Source organism: Thermothelomyces thermophilus, chromosome 2 (assembly GCF_000226095.1).
Source record: "Thermothelomyces thermophilus ATCC 42464 chromosome 2, complete sequence".
NCBI classification, from domain to species: domain Eukaryota; kingdom Fungi; phylum Ascomycota; class Sordariomycetes; order Sordariales; family Chaetomiaceae; genus Thermothelomyces; species Thermothelomyces thermophilus.
The window spans coordinates 2,920,317-2,948,060 of record NC_016473.1 but is presented as its reverse complement, the minus strand read 5'-3'; the positions used below and the strand labels follow the sequence as shown (position 1 = coordinate 2,948,060).

General features: G+C 54.7%; 6 protein-coding genes across 6 annotated transcripts; 2 read left to right on the top strand and 4 right to left on the bottom strand.

Moving 5' to 3' along the window:
• The first annotated feature begins 2,200 nt into the window (after positions 1–2,200).
• MYCTH_2301567 (uncharacterized protein) lies at positions 2,201–3,333 on the top strand. Its single transcript, XM_003661714.1, has 3 exons — positions 2,201–2,226; positions 2,304–2,543; positions 2,606–3,333. The coding sequence occupies exon 3, from the start codon at positions 2,631–2,633 to the stop codon at positions 3,093–3,095; it is 465 nt and encodes a 154-aa protein (XP_003661762.1). The 5' UTR covers positions 2,201–2,226; positions 2,304–2,543; positions 2,606–2,630; the 3' UTR covers positions 3,096–3,333.
• Positions 3,334–5,697: 2,364 nt separating this feature from the next.
• MYCTH_92805 (uncharacterized protein) lies at positions 5,698–7,337 on the top strand (the record flags this gene model as incomplete). Its single annotated transcript, XM_003661713.1, has 3 exons — positions 5,698–5,961; positions 6,030–6,523; positions 6,638–7,337. The coding sequence occupies 3 exons, from the start codon at positions 5,698–5,700 to the stop codon at positions 7,335–7,337; spliced, it is 1,458 nt and encodes a 485-aa protein (XP_003661761.1).
• A 794-nt stretch (positions 7,338–8,131) lies between these two features.
• On the bottom strand, positions 8,132–9,259 carry MYCTH_100608 (uncharacterized protein; the record flags this gene model as incomplete). The annotated part of the gene is made up of 1 exon (XM_003661712.1): positions 8,132–9,259. One exon carries the CDS (start codon positions 9,257–9,259, stop codon positions 8,132–8,134), a length of 1,128 nt encoding a protein of 375 aa, XP_003661760.1.
• A 2,993-nt stretch (positions 9,260–12,252) lies between these two features.
• MYCTH_2301561 (uncharacterized protein) lies at positions 12,253–14,337 on the bottom strand. The gene is made up of 5 exons (XM_003661711.1): positions 13,812–14,337; positions 13,430–13,705; positions 13,161–13,374; positions 12,421–13,073; positions 12,253–12,354 (listed from the first exon to the last, which is right to left on the bottom strand). Exons 1-5 carry the CDS (start codon positions 14,223–14,225, stop codon positions 12,271–12,273), a joined length of 1,641 nt encoding a protein of 546 aa, XP_003661759.1. The 5' UTR covers positions 14,226–14,337; the 3' UTR covers positions 12,253–12,270.
• A 4,354-nt stretch (positions 14,338–18,691) lies between these two features.
• Positions 18,692–24,630, bottom strand: MYCTH_2301553 (uncharacterized protein). Its single transcript, XM_003661710.1, has 5 exons — positions 24,105–24,630; positions 23,987–24,035; positions 23,102–23,917; positions 22,925–23,016; positions 18,692–22,870 (listed from the first exon to the last, which is right to left on the bottom strand). Exons 1-5 carry the CDS (start codon positions 24,471–24,473, stop codon positions 18,905–18,907), a joined length of 5,292 nt encoding a protein of 1,763 aa, XP_003661758.1. The 5' UTR covers positions 24,474–24,630; the 3' UTR covers positions 18,692–18,904.
• Positions 24,631–26,099: 1,469 nt separating this feature from the next.
• MYCTH_2301552 (uncharacterized protein) lies at positions 26,100–27,608 on the bottom strand. Its single transcript, XM_003661709.1, has 2 exons — positions 27,143–27,608; positions 26,100–27,059 (listed from the first exon to the last, which is right to left on the bottom strand). The coding sequence occupies exons 1-2, from the start codon at positions 27,376–27,378 to the stop codon at positions 26,336–26,338; spliced, it is 960 nt and encodes a 319-aa protein (XP_003661757.1). The 5' UTR covers positions 27,379–27,608; the 3' UTR covers positions 26,100–26,335.
• Between the last annotated feature and the right edge of the window lie 136 nt (positions 27,609–27,744).

The window sequence follows — 27,744 nt, the reverse complement described above, 5'->3', positions numbered from 1 at the left end:
CGTTGCGCGGCGCATGCTTTTAAGTTTTCGCAATAGCCCCGCTCGACTCGATAGCTGCTTAATGCATCTGGGATCACTTATCTACTAACGAATATACAACTAATTACCCAGACCTGCCTGAGCCTAAACGAATCGAAGACTGTTTGCCTGCCCAATGTGCAACGTTCAAGAGAGACAGCGTATGTGAGCTTACGGCTAATCATTCATCCCCCTGCTTCGTCCACAATGATCCGGCCAATTCGTCCACTGCTTGTTCCACAGCTCAACCGCCCAGTCACCCTCTGTGGATGGATGGATGCGGAAATCAATGATCTTCGTATGACTGCTATGGTGGTGATGATGGAGGAAGAAGGAAGAGGCTGACCAGAGCCATCCTGTAGGAAGATGTGGGTGGCTGCAACCCTGGTAGGGCCGGGAACCCTAGTGGGGCCCTCTCGATTGCTGTCCCTGACAAACACACGGCATCCTTGACCGAGTCACTTCCATCGTCGCTTGCGGGCTTCGGCTTTCCTGTTTACCAAGATTTCCGACTGCCTCCGCTGCACAACGCCCAAGCACGCAGCAGCGCCTTGAGAATCAGAATCGTGTGCAAACTAGTGCGCCAAGGTCTTCAGCTCCGCACCGATTTCTCGTCCCCAAGGCTGAAGGACACCCGCATCGCGCCAAGCTCAGATGTTCTTTGGAGCTCTTTTTGAGGTCCTTTGCGACGCCTCATGGTCCACAAGAATACCTGCAGCCGAATCATCCGCGAAAGGCAATCAAAGCGGAAAAGAAAAAAGAAGAGTGGCTCCTAAGCGCGGTGACATGAACATGTCAATTACTGATTGCTCTGACCATACGCTACGCCATAATACGACTGTTCTAATTGAGTTGGCATCGGACGCCGCTAGTCCACCAATCCGCATCCAAACGGCCCAGCCCAGCCCTGGGGAGGATAAGCTTTGCGGCCTACTTGTCTGCAAATTCTACATCCACAAGAAGAGGTCACAATAGAGTGCATACCAACATTAGTCATCGGCGGAGTGCGGTTGGGTCTCACCACTAACTGATACCACAAGCAAAGCAACCAGCGATTCCCAAATTGATGGACGGCTCCACACAAATCAAAGGAAGACCAGATTGGGCTGCTGTTAATACTCGCCTTGGCCACTCGAATGGAAGCGAGCAGGGTGGCTTTCTCCCTCAGGCAACCCTCAACATCGACATTGAAGGCTGTTTGGGCAAGTGGAGCGAGGCTGGATCGCGCGTCAGCTGACTTTGTACAGTACTACGGGAACTTTGGCCGCCCAGGGTGTAACGACGTATGCCAAGACAGAGTGTCGGTTGCTCGTGGCTGTCGTGGTTGCATATACGAGAAACCTCGTGGTTTACGCATGTTGGCGGCTCTACCGAACCGTGGTTCCGGCAAACTCACCCGCAGACCGCCGGCTCAAACGCCGGGGTCAGACGGCGAAAAAAAAGCTCCGTAGTCCTCGGAAACGGTGGGCCGTGATGGCATCTCGTCAGCTCACAGCACGAGTTCCCGGAACGGTCAAGAAGACACTGTCCGGTCCCGCGGTCGCGAAACTCGGCTCTCTCGGGTCACTCGGCTCCGTAGACAGGTGATCGACTATTAATGATGTATGGTATGATAGGCGCGGGGAAAAAAAAGCCAGATTGTTGGGTTCTTTCCGAGTCTCGCCTCAGCATCAGCCCCGCTGCGGCCCATCTTCGCTCAGCCCTAGGGAGAGAGGGGGCTGCAGCCTGTTGTTCGGTCCCTTGCAGTCTGCTGGCAGACTACTGTGTACTTGGTAGTGTAATCCGTGCGGAGGAGTTGACGGATTACCCTATCTGGGGTTGAGCAAGCGCTCAAAGTAGTTAGGATCGACGATTCCCACCTCATCGTGCCGAAATCTCGTGTCAGCTCGAGCCATCACAGCAGGACCCTGCAGCAATGCAACCGGACAAGGCAAGCTACACTACCTTACTACTATGTAGTAGTAGCTGTCCACACCCCAGGACTGCGCCCGTCCCCCTGCACCCTGGGGTCCCAAAAGCGTGGAACTGCGTTACGATACTCCGTAGTTATTGTTGGATTGAATCAACCGCTCGGCGCCACAATGACAGTGGCCAGATGCCGGCATGTTGCCGGGCACGAATAACCTTTGCCGGCCTCTCAACGCCCGGGCCAACGCCCCGCAGGATCGGGCGACATTGGGCAGGAGGAGACAGAGAATTGCTAGTTAGGTGGGATCCGCGCTCCCGCTCTCGTATTTGCTTAGCTCTCTCTGACTCGGTGAGGCGTGGCTGCTTGAAGGGGACAGGATCGTGGACCAACACGAACGTCACAACTCGGCTCCGCGCTTCTATTTTGGGTTGCATTGGAGCAAACAACAGACTTGAAAGGTGCCTTGGCCCATGAGATGCCTCCTATGCTGGGCTCCGAGTGTTGTTCAACTGGGTCCTCTCGGTCTATATAAGACCGCCCATCCCATTCCCGGGTCTTGCTTGAGAACCAGCATCCTTCAACACTCGGAACAAACAGAGTCTCGAGAAGACACCGGGTTCGACGCACACTTTCCGCCGAACACACGAACAACCTACTTACCGAAACCGTGCCAACAAGTCCTACCCAAGACCAACTAAGCACCATGCTCGCCAAGCTCTCCGTTCTCGCCCTCGCGGCTGCCGCTCCCCTGGCTGCGGCCGTCGGCAAGGCCCGCGTCGTCAACAAGTGCGACAACGACGTGCACCTCTGGGCCGTCGGCGCCAACGTCGACGGCCCTCACAAGCTGTCCAAGGGCGGCGTGTACGAGGAGGCCTTCACCAAGGACCCCGTCACGGGCGGCCGGGCGCTCAAGATCACCATCCCCGAGGACGGCCTCTACTCGGGCGCCCCGCAGACCATCTACGCCTACAACCTCGACGGCCCGAGGGTCTGGTACGACCTCAGCGACGTCTTCGGCGACGCCTTCGCCGGCAAGAAGCTCGTCGTCGCCAGCGACGAGCCCTCCTGCCCGTCCATCATCTGGCCCACCGGCGTCCCGCCCGCCGGCAGCCAGGTCAAGACCTGCACTTCCGAGAAGAGCGTCACGCTCACCCTCTGCGCCCCGTAAAGAGGCGGAGGATTTGGGGAAGAGAGTGACGGGCTTGATATTGGGAGCATCATTAGGGGCGGTTTGGGACCGTTAATTAAAAAAGAAATAAACATCCAAGTCCATCCCGCTATTTCGGGCGAGGGATGATACTGCTTCCACCGGTCCTTGGGCCTGATGGAAAACTGAATGAATATACCCAACCGTTAAATAATGACAAAACTTTAACGCTTGTTCAGCCATCTAGCCATGCCCTGTGAGCACTTGTGTCAGCACTGAGAAAAACCAACAACCGTGCGAACTGGGTGGTGGCACATCTGTCCAAGGCATCCTTCACGAATGTGTGTGTGTGTGTGTGTGCGCTGCAACCCAAAATGCGTGCAGTGTAGCATGTATTTAAAGCACATATTGACCAATCATCTCTTTGATCTCACCCCGTTCACCTCTAGTAATACAACCGCAACTTATTCCTCGGAGAATTACTAGAAATAGGTATTTTAAAGAACGAAGACAGGATTGGAGCAAACGCGGCCAGGGAAGAAGGAGTGAATACTAAGAGGTCTAATATCGCCGCCCACTCCCTTCACTAGCATTTGATCCCTTTTGCAACCGTTCCCATTTTCGTTTTCTCCTTTCCCTTCTTTATAAGAAGTCTGCATCAATCACCGACTCTGCTCACTGGATCGAGGTGGATCTAGGACGGAGAGGAGGACCGGCCATTCCATCATCACAGTTTCCGTCACAGGGTCGCGTCGATTTGTGTGTTATTACAGGAATTGACCTTGCGAGTTGCAATTTGTAGGTTTTGCGGGAGGAGAAGAGAAGGAGGTTCGCTTTCACAAAAGGAAACCAAGACGTAATGCTATAATTAGTAATTAATAATTAAGCATGTCGAGAAGATGTTTGGATGATAGAAACCTGAAATGAGGGGGGAATGTTCTGCATCAAGTGGGATAACAATTATATAATTAATTATTAGGTAATTTGCGTTTCTGAAAGCGTGTTAGGAGCTCTCTGTCTAGCTACAATTATGGGCAGACGACAGAGAGCGAAGATGAAGTCTGGAAGAGCCTAAAGAACCTCGCTGCCGGGACAAGTATAAGCATCTCCCGCCTCACCCGTCTTTCGAGCAGCAAGAAACTTTCAAGCAAGCAACACGCAGAGAACTTACGAACGCAGACACGCACTCGAGCACTTGGGCACCCAAGCAATCGCGCACCCATCCGCACATCAAGAGAACCCCACACAACCAAGCATCCAGAATGAAGTTCGCTGTCTTCCTCTAAACGACAGGGGATCAAGCTGCTCTCCGCAGAGCCCAAATCCCGGGCGTGGAGACTGACGGACGTAACATGCTGGGGAAGACATTGTTGATGCCGTTCTTCTCAGGCGAGGTCTACCGCACTCAGCTGTACAATATTCGCGGCTTGTTTGTCTGGGATCGTGGAAAGTATGAGACTTGACCACCTCGGTCTGTCGTTAACATGTAGCTTGAGGTGTCGAATCAAGAGGTTTTTTTTCTCTAGTCCGAGACTTTATCGACACTGTGGTGGGCTTGGTGTGGCCCCAGGCCCCAGAAGGCTGTGGCCCAGAGCGAGCTAAATCGGTTTTAATTAAACAAGTAGCACCACTGTTTCTTGCGGGGTATGATTGCCAAGCCAACCCCAGATTTTGGGGAAATATTGTTCCCATTTTCCTTGGGCGACCGGTGGCCCGAAGCTTGACCTGATAAGCTCAGATCTTACCATATTCGCACGGGAGGCGGATCCTTCATACCCGAGGAGCAGGGAACAGGCCGCTTCCTTTGTCTTGGGCGTCCTTGGCATCGCCTTCTCTGCAGGGAATTCATCTGTGCAATGTGCCACTGAAACCCCTTTGTTGACATGTAGGAGCGTAATTAGTGTAACCTGGGGGATATCTGACGCCTTCTGGCCGTTCCCATTGAACGGACGAAACGCCCGAGTTTGAAAGGTGCGCACAGGCTGCGGATGGCCCTTCTACACAAGGGGGCTGCTTGCTAACTCGTAAGCTAATTAGAGAGAGACTAGCCAAATATTACTACCCTTGCGATTCTACACCCCGTATAGAATAGCTCGCACAGTCACAAGAGGTACATACATACGGTCCGTACATGTCTTACGCACAACTCCCCACATCGTCCGTCGGGGGCGCGAACTTGTTCGCTTCTCCACAAAATGCGATTGGTCGTGTCATGTCCATCCACCCTGCGCTCGGTTGATTAGTCGCGTTCTACACCGTATGGGGATATCCCATCGACCATTGGCGGGCAGCACAAGCACCTAAAGCCTCATAAACCCTCTTTGGCCGCTAGCAGCGAAGTGCACGCGGTCAAAAATTACCTGTGCTTCATTGGTCGCCTATTCCTTTTCTACTGTTTACTTCCTATCCTTCCTATGTTTCTCTTTCCTGAATTTCCAGGACAAGGTCGGTCGCCCCCATGGCACAACTGAGCATAGTACCATATGCTGTCGCCGTCGCACGCCGTCGGCCATCCTCATCGTTTTCGCCGTGATCTAGGAGGTTTTCTCCTCGGTTCCCTCCTCCATCACCAGCGGCTGGGCGCCACTCCATGCGAGATCCCGGAATATAGGGTATAACTGCCATGGAAACCGTTTCGGAAACCGTTTCGGACCCCGTCTACTTCGAGTTGAGCTGGTCCATCCTCAGCACTATCGGGGTCGCCAACGTCCTCTTTGGCGCCTTCGTCGTCAGCATCACCAACTTTTCCCCGATCGCCGCCGTCCCCATCGTCACCTCGATTGCCGGCGCCGTCGCAAATGGCCTCTGCTACTACGCCTTTTACAGGACATCCCAGCCCCTCACCAACCAGGCTGTGGCCTCTGCGTTTGCCGACATACTATGGATGGTAAGTCCGCCTAATGAATCAATAGGCCAACCCTCTCCTTCTCCGGGGACTAATTAATTATTATATAGGTGCAAGAAGCAGGGCTGTCCTTCTACAGTTACGTCCTCCTGAGCCGCATTCTCTCCGGCAGGCCGTGGTACATCTTCGTTGTCTCGTTCTGGACCGCCATGCTGGGCATCTTGACGGTGCGCGTTCTGATCGCCGTCACCCGCGTGCGCTACATCGCCGGCGGCGGCCGCGACAACGGACTCCAGAACACGGTCAACCACCTGCATATGGCTTACTTCCCCCTGCTCGCCCTGCTCGAGTGCCTGAGCGCCTACTACCTGCTCACCACTTTTGCCGAGGCAAGGAGCAGCTCCCTCCGCCGCGCCAGCGGCACCGACCTGTTCCACTACCTCATGCGAAGCACCGAGATCCGCATGGCCCTCCTGGCCGTCATCGGCATCATGCGCGCCGTCACCTACTCGTACCAGTCCACCGCCCAGAGCGCCACCAACGTCGCCGGCCAGATCGACCGCTTTGCCTACACCATGGAGTGCATTTTTCCCATCATGATGTAGTACGTTATTAATTCGGAAACCCCCTCCCCCCGCCCGTTTCCTTTCTTCATTCCACCTCGCAACCGTCAGACCAGACCAGACCAGCATCACCTCACCTGACCGACCCTCGGCAGCATCGACATGCTCTCGACCAAGGTCGTGCACGGCCGGAGCCACGCCTATGACATTTCCCTGCACAGCCAGAACGACCCGACCCAGAATCGCACCCGGACCCGGGCCCGGGCCCGACCACGGATCTGGAACCGAGCCAAACAGGGGAAGGAGACCCGGATCCCGCGGACGCGGCGCTTCGTCACGAGCACCAAGCACAACACCACCACTACCACCAACAACGCAGACGACGATGCCGGTCGTGGCGGCAGCGGCGGTAGCGGTGCGGATCAGATCTTCGTCGGGGCCCAGCCCGACCACGAGCAGGCTATCGAGATCACAGGCGGCAGATCCTCGTCCTCGCCGTCGCCGTCGGCGTCCCCGTCCCCATGGGGCCGGAGGAGTGCGACGGGCTCGCGGGAGCGCATCGTCGATCGCCACCGCCGTGGAGGCAGCGGTGACGACGGCGGCGGCGGCGGCAGGAACGGCAGCCGCGCCTCGCTGGACGGCCAGGGCGGTGCCGGTGGTGGCGGTGGTCTGGCGCCGCCCTCCTGGGGTGTCGGGCTCGAGCCGGCTATTATTACCCCGAGATCGAACCCGGACAACCCGAGCCCGGACTCGAACCGGCCGGAGGGCGGCGGGATCCAGAGGACGGTCGAGTTTGGCATCCGGTTCAGCCACCCAAGACTGGGGGACGAGTCCGCCATTGGTGGGGGCGGATGAGGGAGAGAGCTCGACTTGGTGCTGGGGGTTGATAAAGAAGAAGAAAAAAAAAAAAAAGAAACACCGCGCCAGTGATGAGATGGCATCCTAACTTTCCTCCAGGGCTCTTCTGTCATGAACCTGGTTGTTGAGCGCATATTTCGTGCTCGTTTCGTTTGGTGGCTGAAACCCAGCCGGCGGAATAGTTGACTTTGGGGCTGCTCCTTGATGCATACTATCTGATGATGAATCTCCCGAATGCTTTCAAGTCAGCTTCCGCCTCAAAGACGCCGCCACCGGCATATACCCAGCTAGGAATGAAGGACGGTACGGTGCTCCCTGCTCGGCCCGCGAAAGCCAAAGTCAATCAATATAATCCGATCGCTTCCGTCCTTCATGATGTTGCTGGGAGTCACATCCCCATGGCAGAATCCCGCCGAGTGGAGCTGCAGAAGAACGGTATGAATGTCGTGCCGTCGAGAACGTAGCTCGCATGGTTTAACCTTGGTTCGGCGATCTTGTTAGGAGGTCTCAGCAAGGTCACGCAGGTCCATGACAGAAAAGCAGCGTCACTTAATCAATAATACCTGTCAACAACCAGTGTCGATAAGCAGGTGTGCACTTGCAGCATCAGCAGGGCACAGGGAACAGCTGCCGTTCCATTCCAAGCAACATCTAAGCACTAATTAATTACTTCCGACTGCCTGAGGGAGTAACTAATTAACACACATAATTATCCCTCTCGCCCCTCTCTGCCTCGGGTTGGGAGCCCAAACACCTCCAGGACAACAACAAGAAGAAGAAGATGAAGAAGCCTAGTTGCAGGCGGTCTGAGTGACCGTCACCACCCCGGTCCCCGTGGTCGTGGCGTACGCGATCCGCGTGACCGGAAACTCCTGCGTGTTGATGTCCACGATCGCCGTCCCCGTCAGCGTGTAGACCGAGTTGGTAATCACCGTCACCGTCGTGTACACGACCGTGCGCACCTCGACCGGCGTGCCGGCGTCTCTCGCCTCGACCACGTCGTATTCGTCGTCGTCATCATCATCACCATCACCACGACGACGACGACGGCCTGACCTCGCCCCGGGAGCCCGAGTAGTAGTGGTAGGAGCACAGCCGGGGCCGCCGGTGACCGTCTTGGTCGTGGTGGACTGCTGCCGGGTGACGGTGATGGTGGTGGTGGTGGTCGGGCGCGGGTTGCGGTCGTCGCAGATGGTGACGGTGGTGGTCTGGTCGGGCGCGGCGTCGACGGTGGTGTCGGTCGCGATGGCGACCGTGTTCTTGGTCACGAGCGTCACGCCCGGCTCGCCCGAGAAGTACTCCCAGTCCTCCAGCGGGGGCACGGGCGGCGTCGGCAGCAGCGTGTCCAGGCCCGGCAGCGTGGTCGAGCGCGTCGAGGTGGTCAGGCACAGGCCCGTCGTCGTCGCCACGTTCTGCCAGTGGGTCCAGGTCCAGGTGAGGTACTCCCAGTCGGCGTACTGCACCACCATCGTGTTGGTGCAGTGGTACGAGACGTAGGTCGCCGTCGGCGTCGTCACCGTCACCGTGGGCAGGTGGAAGTAGAAGTGCGTCTGGGGCGGCAGGTCCGTGTCCGTCACCGTGACGGTGCTCTGTTCCGTCACCGTCCTCGTCACCACCGTTGTCGTCGTTTCGCTGCCCGGCGGGAAGCTGTAGTTGTAGCTGATGCACCCCGACGTGATGGTGCTGATGAAGGGTGGCGGGGCGACCGTGGACGTCCATCCCGCCTCCCTCGTGATGGTCGGGTCTAGCGGGTTGACCGTGACGGTGGTGGGGGCTACCGTGACGGTTGTTGTCTTTGTCTCCGTGACGTCCCGTCGAGCGACCACGTTGCCCTGCACGGGGCTTGCCGTGATCGACCCGGCAAGCTGGATCAAGCAGGCTCCCCAGGCGAGCCATAGCCTTTGGTTTGTCCGCGCCATCATTGCTGACAAGTGAGAGAGAGGAAAACGTCTCCGTAATTGATTAATCTCTGGCTAAGGACAGTCCGGGACGGACGTTCTCCTCCAGGATGATGGCCGCGACGGCGGACTTGGGGTGGGCATATTATATATAGTTACATCTAAGGCAGGTAGGTGATAACTCCGCTCTAAAGGTTCCAAAAGTCACCGGACCAAGTCGTTGCTTAGTTGTGCCATGTCGCATTCACAACCGCGATTGCTTACCTTTGGATGAGTAAACATCGCTTCTAGCGGTGCGTGGCACAGCACTTATTGGCCGATACTACATCCACTGCATGGAATTTTCCATAAAAAGTTGGTCAAAGCTGTCTTGAGCTCTTGACGAGAAGCACCGTTACCTTAGAAGAGAGCGGAGTTCACCTCTCCGCTGCCCTCTTGCGTACAGAAAGAGAGCAACGGGCCTCGCGTGATGTCGCCTGTTAGGTATTAGGTAGACACAGACGGAAGAACACCCCATATGTCGGTATTAGGAGATATCTATGTCGTATGTTAACAGCCTCGGAAAATCACCAAAAGAGACGAATATTAAGCTGGGACATTCCAGATATGAAAGTATCGAGCTTCATAGGTAAGCTCTGGTTATTAGATTATTAATTACCACACTAGACAAATAATCCTCAGTCTCGAGGCACGGCTTTCAACCTCTCAGTCTCTCTTTACTCCGGATGTTTCAGGGTTTGTCGCCTTGGGCCTCGTCCTGCACGCGGTGATTGCAGGTTGGCATGGTCGTATAGAAACCCCATTCACAAATGGGGGACGGGAACGCTCCATCGAGACTATTGAGACATGACCGAGTTATGCGTGATTTGTCATGGCCAACTCCCAATCGCCAAGGGCCCTCTCATTGGCGGGCTCGTAACTATTGCTTGCCGCTTGATCCCCCGCTCCGTCTATAATAACCAGCACAAGCCAAGTGAACGGTGGATCATGGCATAGACAAGGCAACACATTCGCCATTGAGTCTCTCCTCACTGCTGTTGATGATCATGAGTTTGACTATCATTAATGTCGGTTACTGGAGGAGCGAAATAGCGGACAATCTGCTCTGCATGGTTTGGTAATTAATAGTCCCTGCTCAGTCGCAGACGTCCACTAATAATAATTAATTAGCACTTGTCGAGCGGAGAGAGAAAATGCCGCCTACCTGCAAAACTGGTCATTCGCGTACCTGTCGTTTCTGATACGCGACCTGACATCTTGGAGCACTCCACCAGTCGGACTCGCACGGACTGTAGGCGTATTAACTGGCGGCATTGTCGCGCCCCCGCGGCGATGAGCATTAAAGTAATTGAGCGCCACCACAACCAACGGCAAGTAAAACATCTCGAGATGTTCCTCGGCCGCTATACAGATCGAAAACAAGTCGAAGTATTGGGGAAAACGTACTAGAAAGTTTTGATTCTGGCGGCGGTACAGAGGCCAGTTCCGAGATTAAAAGAATTTGGAATCCAACCGCCGACCGATGTTTCCGGCGAGCTCAGGCCTCGAACAAGAGAAAGATGACACGATTCTTTGCGGGTCCTCTTTTTGAACGATCATTCGGCCTAAAACACCCTGATTTCAATGTCGTTTATTTACTCTCCGTGTTGAACAATCTCAATCGAAGACGCCAGAAGGACTCGAGAGTTGGGAGGTAGCAAATCTGGGGCAGCAAGTGATAACTACGACGTAATTAGCCGGCGAGGCAGGGCACAAAGCGCTCCAGATCTATTACTTCGAGCCGTTTTTGCCTCAGGCTCTAACGCTACTGATGTCTAATTTAATTAACGGAAGTAGAAGCAGGTGCTACCTCAAGAGAGCAATGAACCGCATCCTGTCACCACTCCACTGGTGAAGTTTTACGATAGTCGAGCGAGGTGCTGTGTTCTAAGGTTAGTACCGGTTAATTAAAAATTTGTCAGAAGGTATAAACAAAGAAGGCGAACTATTTAATTGCTTATTTGGCGTTTTGGCTTCAGTTCATTCCTTTCCTTTATTAATGGTCCTCATTCTCCAAACATTACCTCCTCCAAACAGCACAAGGATCTCCACCGCCTAGTCAGTCGTGCTTCTCTATTAAGAACGTGTTGGAAGCTCAGCGAGAAACATGCGGGCAGGCTAGGGATGCTGACAATGCAAACTTGATTTTCACGGCGGCAATACGATATCTAATTTGAGCAAGTCACCGCACACTTGAGCAGTTTACCAAAGTACGTTTGGTAGTCCTCCCAGATTGACTACAGAGTCCGAAAAAATGTCTAAATAGCAGAGTAAAAAAAGGTACCGAAGCTTGGTTGCTTCAGGTTGGTCGGCTCAAACACTCCCGAGCGGAAGATCAGAAACCCGGGCATGTTGTGAGTTGCGGATCAAGGTTGACAAGGACGAGGGGAAAAGACACGAGTAAAATACCCAGGGGCACGGAAATGTTTCAGAGAGTAATCCGTATGAATGGCAGCGTCCAACCCCCAACTCTGGTCATTTGTTCTTCTCTAGCCCCTTGCCCGAGGGTCAGGTATCGCTTCACACGTAATTATGGGGCTCGTGTAATTAACCCCTCACATGAGGTTTGCGCACTTGACTAACGTACGCAACAGACCTCGACGAGTTTTGTATTTGAGAAGGTTGACGAATCCCTAGTTTGGTCGAAACAGAATGAAATCCTGGGCTCTATTTATTTTAAGATTGGGATAGTAAAACGCTTTGCAATAACACAGGTCAAAGAAACTTTACCAAATCATGGATGCAAAAGTAATGTCATGTGGCACGGACCTTTGTAAGCAGATGCTGATGGTTACAGCAAGCACACGATGGCAAAATGCGGGACCACACCGATGCAGGCCGACTGCCACCGACCATAACCGAGGAAACGGGGCCAAAGCCGGTGCGAAAACACAACTATGCAATGCCTCAGCCCATACAACGACCTGGGTGCATCTTTGCTGCGCCGTTCTCATCTGAACACTTATTATTGTCTGCCTCGAATTTTGAATCTTCTAAAACACCGTCCCGTCACTGTCAATGAGAATGGGCGGTTCCTTGGTGTTCGGCCGGCTGACTTCGGCAATCTCTCTTCCTCCCTAGAGCCGTTGTCAGCAGGTGAACTCCCCGAGGGTGACATGGGCAGGGTGAATGGGGTTACAAACCTTCCAGCTCCCTGCCTCCAATACCTGCGCTAAAGTCAACTCGTTCCCGGCCAGCTCGTTCTTCAACGCCTTGTTGACCTCGGCGGTCAACATGTCGAGGAATCCCACTGTGACTCCGCGCCATTCGACAATGACATCGTCGCCAGGCTCGAACATGGGTGCTACCTCGACCTCTTTGGTTCCAGTACGCTGGCAGTACTCCGCGTAGTGCTGGAGACCGCGCTCTTGGTCCTCAGGCTTGAGGGTCAAGACACCGAGGTCGACAAACAGGCCGCCGTTCCGGTACTCTGGTAAACCGGTAAGCAGCTCCTGGCCAGCAAACTGGATTTTCATAATACTCTGCATGGGTTGCATGAGCGAGTATGTGAGCCATTGTGTGAGCTTATGGAAGGGAAGAATGCATTCCCACGGCGCGACGCCATTGGACTGGCCTGTTGTGTTGGGAAAGGGCGAAAATGTCGGGCTGCTTGGCGACTGTGCGGGCTGCGGCATCGAGTTGCAAGGCCAAGCGTCGCCGAGCGGGACACCGTTGATTGCTGTTCGGGATGGAGGCCAGACCGGGTCGAGACCGTTCATAAGAACATTCCAGAGTACCGGCATCGGGACGGTGATTACACTAGAGGCCTGGGTTGCCGGGTGGGAGAGAATGTAATCTGAATCTGTTGTCAGCATCGACACCTCTCAAGGAGAGATAAAACAAAAAAAAAAAAAAAAAAAAGATGGACCCGAGGGAGCCTTACCAAGCATATTGCCTGGTCGGCCATCCTCGCCGAAGAATTCCTTGTTCTCCAATGCCACCCCAAGGCGGATCAAGAGCTGGGCCCGGCCTTCAAGGCCGGCCATCTCGTTCCCAGGTTTCGACTGTAAGCCCTGGGCAAGTCTCTCCACGGTCAATTGTCGCAAACCCTCCTTGTCGACCTGGTACTTGTTGCTGCTGTTGCCAGAGAAGAGTCCCTGTGACGGATGTCAGGTTATCTTGAACACAAACCTGCAGGGAGGGTCGACATACCGTCTTGAACATTTCTAGAGTCGCAATGGCGATGCCTTCAGAGCGTCTGTAGACTCGCCCATTCTCGGAGCTCTTGTAGCTCCATTGCGTGCCAGCGCCAGCATCCAGCAGCACGCTAACCAGGAAGAGGTCTATCAGGCGCTTGCACTTCTCCGTATTGTCGACCTCCTCCGCCCAAGTCGCCAAGAGATGAGCGATCCTGTCGCGCCCGCCGACACCGAAATGCTGATACCGGCCATGCCCAGGGATGTTTGTGAATGGCGCATCGTAATCTCGCTGTATTGGGGCGGTTAGTTTACTGGGCGAGAAGTCCGCCGAGGACCGAAGAAGAAAGAAACAACTTGTAGGAGAACCTTGCAAGTCGCAGGGCTGCGGGACTTGCCTTGATGATATTGGCAACGAACGATACAACATCCGGGAATTTTTGCATGTCAACATTGAAATGCAGCAACTCATTCTTGCACGCTTTCGCCGTCACGATCTTGCATCGTTCGCGGACGGCGCCCAAGCTGCGCAGATAGCCGGCGGGGTCAAGCTGCGGGTCTGGTGACCTGAGCATTCCGACACCAGCTCCGGGCGTTGGGCCGGGAGAGAAGGGAGTGAGCGGGGTGCCGGGGCCGCCGGTGCTCGTGGTCCCAGCCGATGTGCGGTTCATGACGCGGGAGGTTGTGTTAATGGGAGTGATAATGCTAGAGGAGCCCGATCCGAGAGATGTTTTTGATTGCGAGCTTGGAAGTTCAGGCTGGGGTTCGGCCGCCGCTTTCGGCACCCGGTCCCTCCTCGAAAACAGGCCCATGTCAGCTGTGCTGGTTCTCCCAGTGGACGGGTAGTGGCGCTCGATCGGCAAAGCAGCTGCAGTCTGCAGGTGGCCGTGTTGGGTACCGATAGTTGGGTTCAAGAAGCTCTCGTGACGCAGTGGGGGTGGAAGCAGGCGTGGCCGGGGGCGGTTGTGATTGGATGACAGCCGCTGAAGCTTGATAACCAAGTCTATCGGTGGCAAGGTAACCGGTTTGGACTGGCTCAAGTCTGCGCTACCAGTGCAGGCGAGCGTCGTTCGATCGCAAGATGCGGTAAATTGGGGGGAAAGACTGGTGTCGGGAGGGTTGCTGTTTTGTTTTGTGGTTCGGCACGCAAACGATGGTGCAGAGCGACGGAAACGGGGGTTTCTGCACCGCAGGGGTCAGCGGGAACGCTGGGCAATATGTTTTGACGTCGGAGAACGGCTGGACCCAACAAACTGAGAGCGAGTGAGCAAGCCCTTGCCCTTGAGCTCTTCACATGGACCCGGTCCCGAACGGCGGGAACCTGCCAAGGTGACCCTGGGAGCTCGGCGGATGAAGAGGGGTAAGGTGGGGTCTCGCAGGACAAGCACTGGCACCTGGTGCCTTCTTCAAAAGCTCTCGGGGGGGGGGGGGGGGGGAGGTCCTGCCACCCTTGCTCAGGCACACACACACTAGGGGAAATTGGAGGGGAAATGCATCGGCCCTGGTTTCCCATGGTAGCAGCTGCACCACCAGGGCATCACTTGCAGTGGTTCGAGCAAAGGAAAAAGCGCGCTCATACCGGATTGGCTTGCCCCTCAAAAAAAAAAAAAAAAAAGAAAAGGGTCGGTTAAGTTTCGTCAAGCGCGTCGCAAGACTCCGCGCGCCACAAGCTCGGCGATCCGGTCGCTTCTACCCGTTATCCCGCCCGTTTATCCCTCGTTCCTTTCGCAAAGTGGCTCTGATTCTTTGGTGCCCGTCCCTGACTTTTCTCTTTTCAAGCAAAGAGACCGTTACTTTGACCGAGCAATGGCCAGATCGAGCGATAATAACGCTTTCAGGAATAGTCTGGGTCACCTCGCGGAGAACAGGGGGGCGAGTGAGGGATCTTTTTCCAAGGAAGCGTAGGTCGGGCAATTTGGCCACGGAACTTGCAAAAAAATGGACCGAACATCGGGTATCAAGAAAGGAGGATTACAAGAAGGACACCGTCCCCATTTTAATGAAGCAGGTGCCGCGCGATGCCCTGCACAAGCCCTCGAGTTCAAGTCCCGGAGGTGAGGTGACCGTGATTTCACGACTCGGTCCACTTTACCGCACTAGATCGTTCACTGCGCGAGTTAGTGTAAAAGTACATACATAGTGTATTCCGTATACACTACTGCGTAATACATCTCTGATTAGACTAGGGTAGTGTTCACTAGCGTAGCCCGTTGCTTCAGGCGATGATTCGTGACGCCATGGAAGCTTTTCCGCCAGTCGAGAACCGCTGTGTTGCTCCCCACCAATACCCGACTTTGTGGGCAGGAGGGCGACACCCCTGCACGCTACCGCCGGGAGGCATTCCAGTTGGGCCTCCCAAAAATGGCGCTACGGCCGGGCTAACAAACATGATCAGGGCCCCCTGTCTGAGACCGTGGTTCGTCTGCAGGTACGGCGCAACGTCAGCCCACCATTACGGCTCGGCCTGGCTCTCTGATCCGAGCCCACCTGCGAAATCCGTCAGACCGAGCCGTGTGCTTTGCCTAGTGTACACCAGGAAGTTGCTATGAGGTGTGCTGTACGCACATCCAAACATACTGTGTACACCGCATATACATACATATATGTAATTTATCCAGCTCGTTAGCTTTCGTCGTTTGATGGCTAGTGTAGGGTTCAATTCACAATACCAGAGTCGTTTCCGATGGGTCACCACCATCCATTGTCGCAAGATGTAACAACGTACATACATACATACACCTATAATCCGTACTTATTACGTCCAATCGTTTGTCGCAGTTGTGCCAGCCCTGGAACAAGCACCATCTGGAGAAGAGCCCATTCATACCCAGCAGGCGGACGCTCAACATCAAGGTTGACCTTTGCAGATCGCCAAGCTAACTGCACGCCAAGGGTCTTTGCACGCTGAAGATCCTGGAGCTGGCCAATCGAAATATTAGCAGAGGAGATGCTCGGTCTCGTATCCATACTATAGTGTATAAGATAGAACAACCGAGAGGGCACCTGGAGACGCTGGCGCCCTCATGGGCAGTAGTGGATTACTTGCCATACACTAGTATAGCGCGCGCAACGCAATTCCTCTCCTGGGCCGGCACTAACTAAAGCGCGCTTAGCGTTAAGAAGCCGGCGCGAGCCCAGAGGCATGGAACATCGACGCCTTGTGCCGCCCCAGCCTGAGGACCAAGCCCTGCTTCGAACAAACATAAGTGAGCTAGGAAGAATCCAGAAAATATGCATGGAGATTTGTCCGTCGGTCCTAGTTGCCCCCTTCTTCCATACACTACTGCTGCATCGTCCAGGTGCGCCCGGACGAGATCCCAAGCCCTCTCCTGCCTTCCAAATTGGAGGCGTCTGGAGCTTAACTAGTTATTGGGTTTCGAATTTCGGGGCCCCGCCCGCCCCGACGAAAAAGCTCATGTTTCTGCACGAAACCTAATCTGGAGCCGTCGCGCCGCCATGTGAGCGCAACCTGGAATTCCACGACTTTGTGGCATCAGTTACTCTGGTATGTACTATACATACATACATACAGTGCATAACAGAATAGTACCTACGAGCCTACGCCCGACCATACTCCGTACACACACACCCAACCACACACACACACAGCGGAGTGGGCCAGAGCATTGCCGACGGATCGACAAGATCTGCTAGCGCGCCCCAATATTGTGGCTGGCGAGCCGGGCACAAAAATCGGTCTAACTACGGAGTGCCAATGATGGGAAGTCCCCTTTCTCCCCCTCTCCTCTCCACGGCCACGAATCTCATCTAGGGATCGATGCGACTTTTCCTATTGCGTCTCGCCCCAAGATCACCTGCACCCAAGGCGGTCTCTACACTACACAATGGAACGGTCATGTGGAGGCGGCCTTTGATGGTCTGGCAACTGCATGGATAAAGGCTCGGTTAGGGTGTGGGGTGAAGACGCAATACACTCGCGTTTACACAGCACGTTTCCTCAAAATCATTTTCTCCTTTGTATGCACACTGGGACAAGGGAAACTGCAGTTGGGTTTAGTTAAGATAGACATCCCCTCCAAGCGCGCAGGCGCAAGGGGCACCTCTACCGAGCACACTACACTACGCAATACACTTCCAACGAGAAAGATCTGCCTGCTGGAATGGTCCGTTGTTTCCAGGGATCGTCCTCAGTGGCGGTCCACCAATTCCATACAAGGATCCTAAAAGATGATTCGGGATAAGGTCGAGGGTTGCCACAGGGCGCCTGGGATCAGCACAGACGCCCGTTCTTTCGTCAAACCAGCGTCTTTTCGTTCATGAAGAAGTAGTTAATCGAGAGCGGGGTACACCAAGTTCGTTATGTGCATAAATTTCCGTGGCTGTTTTGCATCCAGTCTGCTGCTGCCCCGATCGCTTGGTTTCGGCTCGCAGCCTCCGAGTACACACATCTTGTATTCCGCACCATTCCGCACCACAAACACCACCGAAGCCAGGAGGTATGTATGTACCTCAAGTAGGTATGTGGTGTATGTACTGTACGTACACACATGCGCAACTTTGCGTGTGTACGAAATACAGCACCACGTCCAGGCGGCGGACTCCCAGAAGATGCCTTACGGTATGCCCAAGTTAATCAGTTGTGAGGTAGGTACCGTATTTAAGGTACCTTAGGTACATACATACCTTATGTACCTTATGTATGTACAGCATATACATCCCATGTATGGACGTTCTAAAACACACACACATGCCTGTCAGGTCCCTGCATGTGCACATTCTTGGGATGCAGTGTACCGCAAGCTGTCTGGGCGGACCCGAGCGAGCGGGTGGTGCCACATGTCATATGCACAGGGTACAATACTCTCTCTACGGAGTACACTATACCCCACACCCAAGAAGAGGAGACATGAATCGCTAACGGCCGATCACACCACGCAAACCTTCAGAATAATCGCGAGTCAAGGGATGCTGGATATGCAGGCCAATGCCGGTGAACCTTCCATATTGCTTGTTATTCCGGCGAAGCAAGTGCCCTCGAGACATTGGAATTACTCAACTCTCTTGCAAACACCCCAATTCCACTGGTGTAATCCGTAGTGCTTAGGGAGAGCGAGTCTCTAATGAGAGCAACGCCACCATGCCTGCCTCCATCCTCAGCCCCCTTTTTAACCGTTCATGGCAACATTGGCTGGTCGCAAGTAATAGAATACAATAGTACTGTACATACAAAGATAGCATCGGGATATCAATGACGCTGCGGTAATATCCGTTCCAGAGCAATCCTGCCTCTTTTAGAAAGACCCTTACTTTTCGGCTTGGAAAAAGCAACGATCTTTAAACGCCAGCAAACGCCCTCGACCAGCCATCAGCCCACACAAACCGTCCGCAATGCACCGCTCTAAAGAACAAACCCACCACTCCAAGTGTCCCGTCACCGCGCAAGAATCCCAACTGGAGACATCCGCCCTCAAGCACCGCGCCGCTGGTTCGGTGGAGCATGGACGCCTTAGGAAAAGCCTTCCAAATCCGACTAAGATTCCTTCCTTGCATCCATCCACGACGCCGCCTGGTCGCGCTCCTCCAAGACCTCCGCCGCATTTGACGGATGTTGCTGCTGATCGGAAACGCCACTGCCCTTTTTCCGCTGGTGATGCTGGTCCCCATCCTCATCGTCGTCCTGATTGACTAACTCCACAAACATGCTGTCGTCTCCATCCCCTTCGTTCCCAACGCCAATGCCAATGGGGTCGTTGTCTCGTGCCCCGCTGGGCCCGTCACGGTTGCGATCGCCCCACACGTCAGGACCAAAGATCTCTTCCGCACGGCGCCGGCCGGTGTCGGTGCGCGACAGGATCTCGAGAACCCTGGCCTTGCCTTGTTCGGTCGACAGATGCGCGTTGAGCTCGTCGTCGTCGAAAGTGCCGCGCAGAAGGCGCTCCTCAAGGTCGTGTGTCGATTCGGCCGAAATGAGCAGTTGCGGACCGGGTCCGGTGCCATCGCGGAGGAAAAGGGTCGGATGAGCCGAGGATGAATCAATGTTCATCGAATCGGCGCGCAGTCCGCCTTGGCTCTGCTGATTCCGCGAAGACGACGAATCAGCCCCGCCCGAGTGCGAACTGCTTGGGAGACCTGGCGCTGGGGGCTGCGCGGATGAGTTTCGCGGGAACAAAGAATGATGAGACAGTGGATATTCGGGACTACTCACCATCATGATCGAGCCGGAAGGAGCCGATGCCGCGGCGGCCGCGGCCTCTGCATTCAGAGCCTTGCGTTTCAGGCTGTTAGCCTTGCCCTTGACGTGCTCTGGCAAGTCATCGGGATCATCGACGCCGTATTGGGCGAGCAGCTTTTGCAGCTTTGTCGGCCTCGGTTTGCGAGTGCTCTTGGAAACCTCCAGGACGGGGGGCGGTTCAGGCGCTACCGGACTCCACTTGTGCAACTCCTGTCTGAAGAAGTTGGTCTCGTAGGCCAAGAGGATCTCAGCGCCCTCGATCTTGCGGAGGTAAAACCTCTGTGTCTCTGCCTCGGAAGCCGTGGCCATGATGGGGTTGCAGTACACGCTGATGTGGTTACGGAACTCCGTCGCATTGTCAATGATCTTCTTGAGCACTTCCTCCTCTTCCGGTTGAAAGGGCAAGCTAGGGATCTCCTCCTGCCAGGCCACAAGATCCTCGAGCTTTGGCCGCGCGGCATCGCGGGGAATCTTTACGCGCCAATCACAGATTGGGCACGTGTACTTGTCGTCTTCTTTGACTTTGCCGCGGGCGATTTTGAGGCACTTTCCATGGTACCACTCATGGCACAGCTCGCACTCAATCATCATACCAGCCTCGGTGCGTCGGCATATGCAGAACACCTCGCGGAACTTCGGATCCTCCCAGCGATTGCCCTTATCTTTGTCGGGTGTCGGCTCCCGCGACGCAGGCTCTGCGGGCACTCGAGGCTTGTCGTGAACAATGTCGAAGCAGTCAAGGTTGCGATCAAGAACGTACTCCATGTGGCTCTTGAGGATGTGGAGCGGCGCATTAGTCTTTCCAAAGAGCTTCTTCCCCTTGCGCATCCAGTCTTCGTGCCTTTTTTGCTCCTTTTCGAGCTCGTGCGTCCCGGTCGGCTTGGCCTGAAGTTCCTCGATCTTCTTCATGACCTCGGCAACTTCGGCATACTTTGGCCTCTTCCTGTAATCAGGATTCTGGGACCGTTCATTCAGGTCCATGATCTGCCGGTGAGCTTCGCGCTGCTTATGCAGAATTTGATCTACGGCGGCCATGGTTTCCGGACACACTGGCCAACCGTTCGCCACTACCTGGTCGGCTAGCGCTTGTAGTTGCGGATAATGGATCGAGTCGGCGCTGATCAGTTCCCTGACTTTCTTATCCCACATGTGGCCCGACGTCAGCTGGTCCGTGTAGAAAGCAAGGTGGTCGTTGTAAACCGGCACGTTGAGACGGTGCCCTTCGTCAATGAGCTCCCTGACGTCGTCCAACGTCATGTACGTGTGTCTGCTGCTGCTGGCCTTTTCGTTCCATTGGAGCTGATCGAGAAGACGCGTTAGCTGCTCAAGCTCTGGAATGTCGACATTGAAACTCTGTCCTTCCTCCAGTAGCTTCTCAACCGTGCCGATGGAGCGGGTTTGGCGGTGTTCGAGCATTTTCCTTGCGTCCTCTTGGAACGTCTTGATGGCATCCGCGCGTTCTTGCAGCTGGGGAATCTCCGGGCAGTCGAAACCAATTTGCTTGGCTTCGTCTAGGAGGCGGTAAATGTTTGACACGCTCCGCATCTCTCGTTCTTTCTGGTCCTGCTGTCCGTTCCCAATTGACTTGCGGGCCCCCGTCTGCCACACCTTTTCGTTCTTTCGACGATTCTGCTGTTTCCGGACCGTGTAGTAGGTCGCTTCCTCAACCCAGTGATTGCATCGATCAACAAATGCCCTTAGCACCGGGAGCGACGGGAGTTCATATGGTATTTTTTCGCCTTCACTGAGGAGATTGCGCAGCGTCTTGAGCGATGGCGTCGCCTCCTCCTCAAGAAGCCTTTCATACTTCTCTTCCCAAGCCTCCGGCACGCGAGCCTTGTCCGCCACCTTCTGGCGTGTGGCGGTAATCTCTTCGTCCGACTTCCGGTAGTAGAGAGCATGCTCGTTTCCAAGGTATCTGTCGGATTCCTGGAGATCGCAGCAGGGATGGCTTCCGGCGTGCAACAGACACAGGACCTTGCCGGTCTTGAGGCAGATAAACCTGGACAGGTAAGTGAAAGCTTTGCAGTAGAAGCAACCGTACTCCTCCTCGGGAACGTCGGTATCGTCAATCTTGAATGTCATGGGGCACTCGTCCTCGCCTTCCCCACCGAATACACAGCGATGTTGCTGCGCCGGATGCTTGGCATCGAGGTGCTTCGCGATGAATTCGTGTTTGGCGATGAACTCGCGTCTCTGTGCAAGTTCCCGTTTCTCGACCTTCTCTAGCGCGGGTGCTAACCACTTGGCAGTTTGGATGGTGAGCCCGCCGCTGGTGTGGCCCTCGGCCGCTGTCCACAGCAGCTCATCGTGCGAGAAGCATGGCTGTCGGCGGAATTGTTGGAGTCTCTCAACACCCGCAAGACCGTAGGGTTCCCAGTCGCACGGTGCGAAATTGACCGCTTCGTTGAAATTGAAACCATGGTTGAACCCGGCATGGTAAGCCTGTGGAAATGTAATGACAAATTGCCCTGCCCGCTGATCAAGGGCGTAGACACGAACGCCAGCTTTTCGCAGCTGCTCGGGGGTGAGAAGAGTGACCAGTTGGAAAAGCAGGTCCGGCTGTGTCTCGAATAACTCGGGGACCGCTTCCCGCATGGCGTTTTCAAACTTCTCGGCGTCATCGCCGGGGATGCCATACCAGGTTTTGGTAGCGCCGAAGTGCTGATAATTCGCCGAATACGAATAATGATCCTCGTTGTGCCAGCAAAATGTCGAGAAAGTCATGCCGACATAGACCCAAGGAACAGTCATACCCGAGATATCGGACTTGATGTGCCTGAACAGGCTTTCCGGGTGCAGTGGGAGCAAGTTGAGATTCCAGGGGTCGGTTGAGTAAGGGTTGTCGGGGAACTTCTCAATGGTCGGAAACCCGGAGCCGTGGGTGGTGCAGTGAATGTCAGCCCCATACTCCACCGTGACGGTTTCCTCGATGTCGGCCACCAGCCGCCAGAACTCATGCTCCACGTCGTCTTCTGTGACTGGTCGATGGCAATTGAGGACAGGGTCAAAGGGCATCTTGTTTGCGAAGTACTGCTGCTTGAACTCGGCGGCCTTCTCCTGGAATTGTTTGAGCGAGTATAAGCCGCCCTCCTCAAACCCAAATTGGCCGTCGCCGACCAGGCACCGTGGACAGTTCCATTCGGTTTCGGGCTTCACTTTAAGGGGCGGATCAAGGCAAGTGCCATGATAGCGATGATCGCATGATTCGCAGGTAAGAAGGAAGCTGCCCTCTTCGTTGCCTTTGCCGCATTGCTCGCATCTCTGTGTTGCTGTTAGCATTGAACTTGTTAAATGCCAATAGAGCTAGCTGCGTACTTCTCCAGGTATTCCAGATTCATCCCGAGGTATTCTAGGGGGGGCAGAGCGGAAGAGAGACATGTGCGAGCCGGCAACGGTTGGAACCGTATCTGTGTATATTCGCGTCAGTAACAAGTCCGCAAACAACGGCTGGCTAGTGCGTAGAGGTGAAAAATAGTTGCAACAATGTCTCACTTTTCTTGAGTCGTTTGCTTCTGCGGCTCCCGGATTCACCATCCTCACCGTCGGCCGGATCCTTCTTGGCCAAATCCGAGCTATCGTCGCTCATTTGCCGCTTGAGGTTTGAAGAACCTGGTGCCGACGAGCGGAACTCTGGAGTATTTTTCGTCGACGAAGCGGGCGTGCCGTTGGGTCTGGGTGTTGCAGAACCCTTGCCATCAGAAGGGGCAGCTATCGGTCGATTCACGCTCGTAAAGCCCGAATTCACCGAGGTGAAGCCGCCTAAGTTTACGGGAGTGAAGCCGGCCGTTGACTTGGGGGTGCCTAGCGCTGGAGCATCCGACATTGAGGTGTCCGCATCGGCATTGTTCGTCTGTCCGTCAATGGATGCCCGTAGCGTATTTGTCGCATGCTTCGCGGGAGAGTCTGATCCAGCGGTAGCAGGCGTGGGCACGTTGGAACGCTTCATTGGGCTCGGAGCGGGGCTCGGAGTAAGGGGGCCGCCGTATTCGAGCTCGAGCTGTTGGTGAACCCCTGGTTTGGCAATCCGCAGATACTCCTCGTAGGGGCAGAGCCACTTCTGATACGAGTTCTTTAACGACGTCGACAAGGAGGACATGATCTTGCCGCTATAGCCCAGATCCCGGCCGATCTCGGCCCATTTCTTGAGCTTGCAGACCTTTTCAAAGCCTCCCCGGGCCTCAACCGCCTTCTTCAGGCGGTAAAGATCGAGAGGCTTCTTATCAACATAAGGCCATCGGGTCATGTTCGTGCCTTGCTGCTTATGAAACTTTGCAAGGGCGTCGAGATAGGACAGGTTCGCGCGCGTGCCTAAACCATCGGTTTCAGCAGTGCGTTTCGGACAAGGGGATCGTGAGCCCCAGGGTAGGGTCGCCTTACTGCCTTCGACAGAGTTTAATTCTTGTTTGCGCGTTCGAAAATGGAACCTCTGCAGACATCCCGTTGTCAGTATCGGCAATGTCATCACGTCTTATGGACTCCCGTAAGAGTCGCTTACCTCAGTATCAATGGCAAAATCCGGGTTCCAAGACTCCGGGGGGATGATCTTGCAGATGCCATATTGCCGCGCCTCGGGCGCAATTTTCCTGATGTACTGGAATGGCTCCTTCCACTCCTCCTCAGTCGGACGATAAGTGGGTGCTTCCTGGAGGCCATGGGGCCGGTTCTTTTTCTTGACAGGTTCGGGACACGCTGTTGGCTGACCGCGTCGCTCAACCGAAGATAAATCGAGAGGTGGACTCTTGAGCGAGCTGAGTGGGGTGGGCGTTTTCGTTGACTGGGTGCCGTTCGAGTTCGATTGCGAATGTTTCTGCTTCCCGCTGCTGCCGGACGTCGCCGGCGCGGCTCTGGACGGGGATGCTCTCATGTTTGCATTTGCAATTGAGCTCCCGTCTTGTTTAACCCGTTCGACCGGTCGCCGGCTGAAGGAGCAGAGATCATGCCCCGTGAACAATCTCGTGGGAAGTTCCAGTATCAGTGGCAGCTACCTTTTTCGGTACAAAATCTCGTGATGATATTCGCAGAAAAGGGGGGGGGGCGGGAATATCGGCTGGAGTGCTGATCAAAGGACTGTTGGGCGCATCGTAAGAGAGAAATCTGCAGGGGCGAGCCGATGGCAGATATTAGAAGATGTGCAAGGCTGCGAGGCTCGGTGCCAACAAACGAGAGGAAAGAGGCCTGTCATGTGAATTGCGGCTTGAATGTAGAGTGCACATACCTCTTTAGAGGCGACAAACCTCGGGACCTGAAGTTACAGATCGGCTTCCCTCCCCTGGAGTATAGGCAGAGCGAATGGGTGCAGTCACCCAGTCGTCCCACTCGCGAGCACAGGGAATACGCTACAGACACGCCAAGCCGTAGTTAAGATTCGAGGTCCAGGGTTCGTCAGGGTCGATGACACGACACTGAAAAAAGAATCGAGTCGGCAGAGGGCAGGACGGCGTGGGCGAGTGAAGGAAAAGGAAGGCGGAGCACGCGGGTGTGCGGATGTGAGTGGGTTGTGCGTGGTGTAAGATGGAGACATGAGACCGATCAGAGACGGCAGAGAGGTTCCTCAGAATGGCGAGGGAAGCGGCAGCGGCAGTGGCCGGAACGAATTTGGGAGGCGCAAAACGTGCACTATTCCGGTAAAAGAGTGGGTCTGTGGGGGGCTCACTACGTCGCATGTCAAGTTTGCGCCGACACCTCATCTTATCATCGTTCACTTTGCCAACGGGTAGTCGACCTCGAATCGAATCTACGACCTGTAAAGTTTAAAGGAGTATTTTTTTTTGATAACTTGTATACTTCTACTTCTAAGACTTAGATACTCTATTACCTTACCTATCACCATATAGCACCGGTGTTCTCAGCAGAGACGGGAGAGAGACGAACGAATAATGCAACGGACCCTGTCAAAGGAAGATCCTTGCAACTACGCTACATCACACAAAGAAATGACCATGGAATTACAGTCCGGGAGCAAAATAATAGAGCCGTTCAAATACTGTACTGCGAACAAAAACAGTAAGGGTTAGTTTGCCCGCCGGCGGGTGCTTTTTCTGCACAAGGCCTTCGCCTCCACGCATCCTCCGCAGTCAAGCGTAAGCGTCACTACGACCCAGTCGCCGCCAAGACCGCCGTAGAAGCACAGGGGCGGGAAAGGGGAGGGGTGCACGCTGGTAATACTTGCCATGCTCGTTTCTATGCACGTTTCTGGACAGGATCACGAAAGGACGGGAAAAAAAAGAAAAAAAGACTAAAAGCAACAGGGTGGGCACGCGGAGCAATAGCAATTTTCTAAGGCCTAACTTGAAATCATCGAGGTGGAAGAACATTACCAGAACGAAGTCACTGGACATTTGGGTTGGCCGTGGCTAACAAGTTAATGTGTTTGCTGTAACCTGCCCAAAAGGACGAAGTTCAGATCTGATATTGCGGGGGGTGCTGCACAAGAGGATCCCGGTCAGCCAACCCTCCAATCAGAGATGACTTGACGTTGGAACAATGTGCCGAGCGGCGGAGCCAGGCTGACTGATAGCGGGTGCAACATCAGACGCCAGGCCGTGCTTGACCTCCGCAATTTGCTGATTATTCAGCTGGAATTGAGAAACTGCCGTCGCTGCTTAAACCACGCTATCTGGGTATATCAGAGACCCCTCCTTGCTCAAACGTCGAGCCAAAAGAAGGCCGGGAGCGTGCCTGAATCTCCAACTCTGGCCATCGTATATGAATGAACCTGCTGTTGCATCATTGCTTGGTGGCTGTCGCAGCAGCACGCCTGCGCCTGCTCCTGTGCTTGAGCAGCTTTTCCACCTCTTTTTGGCCCCGGACTCTCAGTGTCAGCTCCTTCATCATATCGCCCCAATGCACCTCTCCCATGCACTTGGGACACTGACCCTGGACGGGCAGGATACTGTCTGGCTCGTCTCTTTCCAGCAGATGGCGGCCCCAACAGGAGAGGTGTCCCACTCCGTCGCATGCACCGTTTGTGCATACGGCATATAGTCCTTTTTGGGGCTGCATCTCGCCTTGACAGATGATGCACAGCCCCTGACGTTCAAACTCAAATATCTCATGTCCCTTGGCGACCTGCTCCTTGATCGGCTCGTAGTCCAGCGGTAGATTATATATTCCCCTTGGCACGGCTGGCGGTTCCCCATTGCCATTTGCAGGCGCAGCCTCCTCTTCACCTCCAAAATCCGTCACAACACCCAAGCTACTTCTTAGGCCCTCGCTTGCCGTACCGCACCATTTCTCCCAGGCGGCAAAGACCCGCCGGTTGAAGAAATGCACCTTCAACGGCCAGCGCGCAAAGCTCGGCACGCGAAGCAGCAAGTGCAAGTTGGACACGATCGACGCCATGCTCTTGGGCGGCCTCATCGGCTGCCCGTTGGTCTTGGTCCGGGACGAGACAGTGAGGCGCGACGAGGTGGGTATGTGCACCGAGATGTGGGGGTTGTTGAGCGCCCATCTACAAGCACACACGCTTAGCATCCTTAGGCCGAGAAAGTGGAAGGGGAATGGGAATAAAGCGGAGAGTAGGCTAAGGCATACTCAAACTTTAGCGCTGCCGTCATGCTCGGAAATCCAGACACTAACGCCACCATCTCCCACGGGCGCAAGTCCTTCCGCGAGGTGCGCGCAGCACCGCCGGGAACCAGGCCGTTGTGTTGGCTTAGCCTGCGCGGCGGGTTGGGGGTGGAGCCGATGTAAAATGATGCATGACGGACGGTTGAGCGCAGTACGTAAACGGTGTACAGTGCTGGAATCGGCTTGTGTTTGGCTGTCATGTTCAAGGTTCTTCAGATTATGGCGCTGCGTGCGGCGAGTCGTCACATCGTTGAATATGTTCGCGAATTAGGGCGAATACGGTTGCGTTATTCCGGAGTTGTGGTGTGACCCATCCAGGAATTGTACTTGAAGGGGGAACTAGACTTATTTAAATTCGCGGCCTTTCGAATTGCAAATTGCTTTCGCTATAGGAGAAGCGCGGGTCGTTTTTGTTTACCTTCTGTCAGTGTTGGTTCGCAACTTAATTACGGAGGTTGGTGCTGGGGGTCACGAATAAAAGTAACTAACGCCCCGCTTGCCCCGCGTCACGGCAGCAAAAGTGGGGGGTTTGCAGCAGCCCGAGTTTGCACAATCCATAGTGTAAG

What these genes read in the sequence shown, in the direction of transcription:
- MYCTH_2301553 (XM_003661710.1), bottom strand. Translation starts at nt 24,473, where the DNA reads ATGAGAGCATCCCCGTCCAGAGCCGCGCCGGCGACGTCCGGCAGCAGC. An exon ending in ATTTTGCCATTGATACTGAG is followed by an intron (nt 24,036 to 24,104) that starts GTAAGCGACTCT and finishes GGATGTCTGCAG; the next exon opens with AGGTTCCATTTTCGAACGCG. An exon ending in AAGCAAACGACTCAAGAAAA is followed by an intron (nt 23,017 to 23,101) that starts GTGAGACATTGT and finishes GAATATACACAG; the next exon opens with ATACGGTTCCAACCGTTGCC.
- MYCTH_2301567 (XM_003661714.1), top strand. Translation starts at nt 2,631, where the DNA reads ATGCTCGCCAAGCTCTCCGTTCTCGCCCTCGCGGCTGCCGCTCCCCTG.
- MYCTH_2301552 (XM_003661709.1), bottom strand. Translation starts at nt 27,378, where the DNA reads ATGACAGCCAAACACAAGCCGATTCCAGCACTGTACACCGTTTACGTA. An exon ending in ACGGCAGCGCTAAAGTTTGA is followed by an intron (nt 27,060 to 27,142) that starts GTATGCCTTAGC and finishes GTGTGCTTGTAG; the next exon opens with ATGGGCGCTCAACAACCCCC.
- MYCTH_2301561 (XM_003661711.1), bottom strand. Translation starts at nt 14,225, where the DNA reads ATGGGCCTGTTTTCGAGGAGGGACCGGGTGCCGAAAGCGGCGGCCGAA. An exon ending in TCGTTGCCAATATCATCAAG is followed by an intron (nt 13,706 to 13,811) that starts GCAAGTCCCGCA and finishes GCCCCAATACAG; the next exon opens with CGAGATTACGATGCGCCATT. An exon ending in CTCTAGAAATGTTCAAGACG is followed by an intron (nt 13,375 to 13,429) that starts GTATGTCGACCC and finishes CATCCGTCACAG; the next exon opens with GGACTCTTCTCTGGCAACAG.